At 45.2% G+C, this 3,333-nt stretch overlaps 2 protein-coding genes across 2 annotated transcripts in view; both read left to right on the top strand.

Annotated features, from left to right (window-relative positions):
* BDBG_08942 (uncharacterized protein) overlaps positions 1 to 477 on the top strand; it is a gene marked incomplete at its 3' end in the record, with an annotated part of 2,547 nt that extends 2,070 nt beyond the window's left edge. The window contains exons 4-5 of the mRNA XM_002620601.2: positions 55 to 84; positions 176 to 477. Coding sequence (XP_002620647.1) covers positions 55 to 84; positions 176 to 477 — 332 coding nt within the window. The remainder of the gene's footprint in view (positions 1 to 54; positions 85 to 175) is intronic.
* A 1,931-nt stretch (positions 478 to 2,408) lies between these two features.
* BDBG_08941 (uncharacterized protein) overlaps positions 2,409 to 3,333 on the top strand; it is a gene marked incomplete at both ends in the record, with an annotated part of 2,327 nt that continues 1,402 nt past the window's right edge. The window contains one exon of the mRNA XM_002620600.1: positions 2,409 to 3,111. Within this exon, the coding sequence (XP_002620646.1) occupies positions 2,409 to 3,111 (703 nt within the window). The remainder of the gene's footprint in view (positions 3,112 to 3,333) is intronic.

Raw genomic sequence — 3,333 nt, 5'->3', positions numbered from 1 at the left:
CACCCCGACTTTTCAACTACCATGCACCTCGTCCCTTATTTCCCACAATACAAGCGGTCCCGAGCGTCCCTATGACTCCCCAAGGTAAGTAGTTAGTGCCCCCCCCCAAAACAGCTTCCCCACCTCTACACCCAAAAGCATAGGATTTTTGTACTGACTAACTTCTCCCAATTAGGCGGTGCAGGACCTAGCCCTGGCGGTCGCGGCTGGGATCAGCAAGGAGCTACAAACTTTGGTGGAGGCCCTGGGATGCCCGCCGCAGGAGGCTACGGTCAGCAACTTCCAGGCGGCGGGCCGGATACGGCCGCGGACAGTCCACTCAAGCGTCAGGCTGGGCTCAACCGAATAGTGGAAGCTTTGGGAATGGGTTTGGAGGGTACCAACCTTAAGGCAAAAAGGACACTGAACAACAAACATCGAAATTCCTCCGTTTTAATTTTTATTTTAGTTCTTTTGTGCGCGCAATGCAACTGCTAGAATGGCATGACACACTCGGTTAATTTTCTTTTTTAACCCACGTCCATTCCTTGCAAAACAGCAAATATAATAAAAATACCCCCGCCGCGCAAGCTCGACATATTATTAAGATTGATTGTTTTGAATTGTTTGTGAGGAAGGTATTCAATTTTGTTGTTTCCCATTCCGATTATATCTCTTTTTCTTCCCTGGTTTGCCTTAACGTCTTTCAAGCCACCCGATTCTTTCATCGCTCTGTTGCTTTTTATCTTTTCCTCATTTATCATCCTACCGCGTTTGGTTTTCCCCTTCCTTTCCCGCCTCTGCTTCTTATCCCGCCTTACTATTGTCCTTTTTTCCCTCTTACTGCAATTTGCTTTATTCTAACGCCATTCGATTGACCTGTCTCGTGTTTGTCTGCTCTTCCGAAAAAAAAAAATTTGTTGTCATTGAGTTATCGAAAGTATTATGGGTCTCGTCATTCCGCGCTGTTTTCTAGGTTTCTTTTCTAATTTCCCTCTTTATATCTATATCGAAGTTGTTTTCTTCGTCCTTTGTTTCTCCCATTATCGCCCAATCCGCTGTTTCCTTTTTTCTTTAGCGGTTGGTTGGGCCTTTTTCTCTCTCTGAAATGAAAAATTCTCTTCTATTATTATTAGTCTTTTCTACTCTTTTCCGGTGTAACTTTGCTGTTTTCCTACGTGTTCGTGTTCGTGTTCTCTCTTTTTTTTTTTTTTTTTTTAATCCCTCCTACAAATCAAGCAAAACAGAATACCCCCCTTTTTGTCTTTCTCCTTCTGCCGTCTCAAAACAGTTCACATCTTGAATACTTGTTGGATTTTCATATTTATTTCCGAGCTCACGATTGTCGATGTCTTGCTTCGATCCGTTATTATTACTATGATTTCAACTTCCATTTTGCGAAATTTATTTTTCCCAAAAAAATTTCTGGCTCAGTCTCTCTTTTCTTCTTACACTCGCCTTCACTTTGTATGTTTTTAATGAACCTGCCAAATCTGACGTTGTTCAATTGACATTTTTCTATCATTTTGGCTCTTTGTCGCTTTGATAATAGTTATGATAATGATTATGATTATGATTACGATGATGATGATTATGATATCCATTTTTATATAACTGTACATCATGCAATGATTGTGCTGTTAGTACACATGCTTCTGTTTCTCTTTTGTCTATTCTCTTCTCTTTTTCCTCATTCTTTTTTTTAATTGCTATATATTCTCCTTGCATTCACCACGTTGTTCAAGTCTTTAATTTTCAACCGCCGCCACACACAGAATGAAAGGGATCTCGTGTTTATTTTTATTTTTTTATTTTATATTTTTTATATTTTTCCCCCTCAACAATCATTAAAAATTAGTTAATAATACTCTCTTATTAATTCTTCTGTTAGATAGTTATGTTGCTTTGTTATTATTTTGTGAGTAATGACTTCGATTGTACTCCGTACAGAGAGTAGTTTTAGTTAAAGCTGGCTGCAATATGTCAATAAATAACCGCCAATGATAACTAAGTTACTAGCCTAGCGCGGGCGGCGTGCGGAGAGAGAGAGAGCTTTGAGCATCATCGTCGACCTTCATCACCACCACCACCACCCTTTTTTTTCAAAAAAAGAAAAAAAAACAAATACTTTCATTCCCTCTCTATCTCTGTATAAATAAATTTCATTTCTCTTATTTTAATTCTCTATCTACCGTCTCTATTCAACCAGTTAATAAGTTAATTCCCCAATTACCTCGACGAATCCATCGGAAGACATCCCGACATCGCATACCCCCGGGGATATCACCAACGGTTCTCACTCCGCCATATATATACTACTATAGATATAACCTACCTAACCTACGTAAACGAGTATACGCTTGATACCATATCCTACAGCGTGGGAACCGGATCCCGCCCCACCCAAGAAAAAAAACCAAAACCCCCCGATGGAAAATGTCCCCGCTACGACGACTACTACGACTACACAACCGCTAACACCACCACGACCACCACATCCTCCACCATCACAATCACAACCACCTCATCCCGCCCCAGCAAGCCCGAAAGAACCCAGACACCCACCCACATCTCCAAGACGCACCCGCGCATCAACTAGTCCCGGCCCACGCCCAGTCACCACCGCCACCACCACACCCAGCGGAGGGAGTCCCAGCGGACATAAACGCACCATATCCAGGTCGCTCTTTTCGCGCCTCTCGTTGGGGCGCGGTGTGAACCCCGGTAGTGGTAGTGGTAGTCTTAGCAGTCCTGAGAGCCCTAGTAGTAGCGGAATCGGAACCGGCACGGATACCGATGCAGAAGAAGTGTATGCGCAACATGGGCAGGATATTGACAGAGGAGACAGGGCAATAGGGGGAATAGCGGCGGCCGCCAAGGGCGTTGGTATTATTACTGGTGGAAATGCAATGGCCAGTGCGCTGCAGCAGCGGCAGCAGCAACAGCAGCGCAAGACGCGGAGGCGGAAGGGGTCGTTGAGGAAGACGGCGTTGTTGGGGACGGGGCCATTGAGGTCTGATGGGAGGAGGGAGAGGGAGAGGGGGGTTAGTTCTTCGCTGGCTTCTTCGCCGCTTTCGTCTCCTTCAGGGGTTACGAAGGAGGGGGTCGTGGATACATATGCGGAGCGGAAGGGTGGGTTGGACAGTGATCATACGGGTGGTAATACTACGCCTGATAAAAATGATAATGATACTACAAATGGTGCCGGCGATGGAGGGGGATTACTGCGCTTTCCGCCGTTACCTCCTTCCTCCCCAGACGGGGATGGGGAGGAAGTCTTGACACCGCGACGGGGAAGTCATAACCAACTAACCACGCTGCCTCCGTCTCTGGCTGCGGGCCGAACCATCCTCC

Source organism: Blastomyces gilchristii, assembly GCF_000003855.2.
Source record: "Blastomyces gilchristii SLH14081 genomic scaffold supercont1.32, whole genome shotgun sequence".
Classification (NCBI taxonomy): domain Eukaryota; kingdom Fungi; phylum Ascomycota; class Eurotiomycetes; order Onygenales; family Ajellomycetaceae; genus Blastomyces; species Blastomyces gilchristii.
Note: the sequence above shows the minus strand (reverse complement) of the source record. Positions and strands in the feature narration are given on the sequence as shown.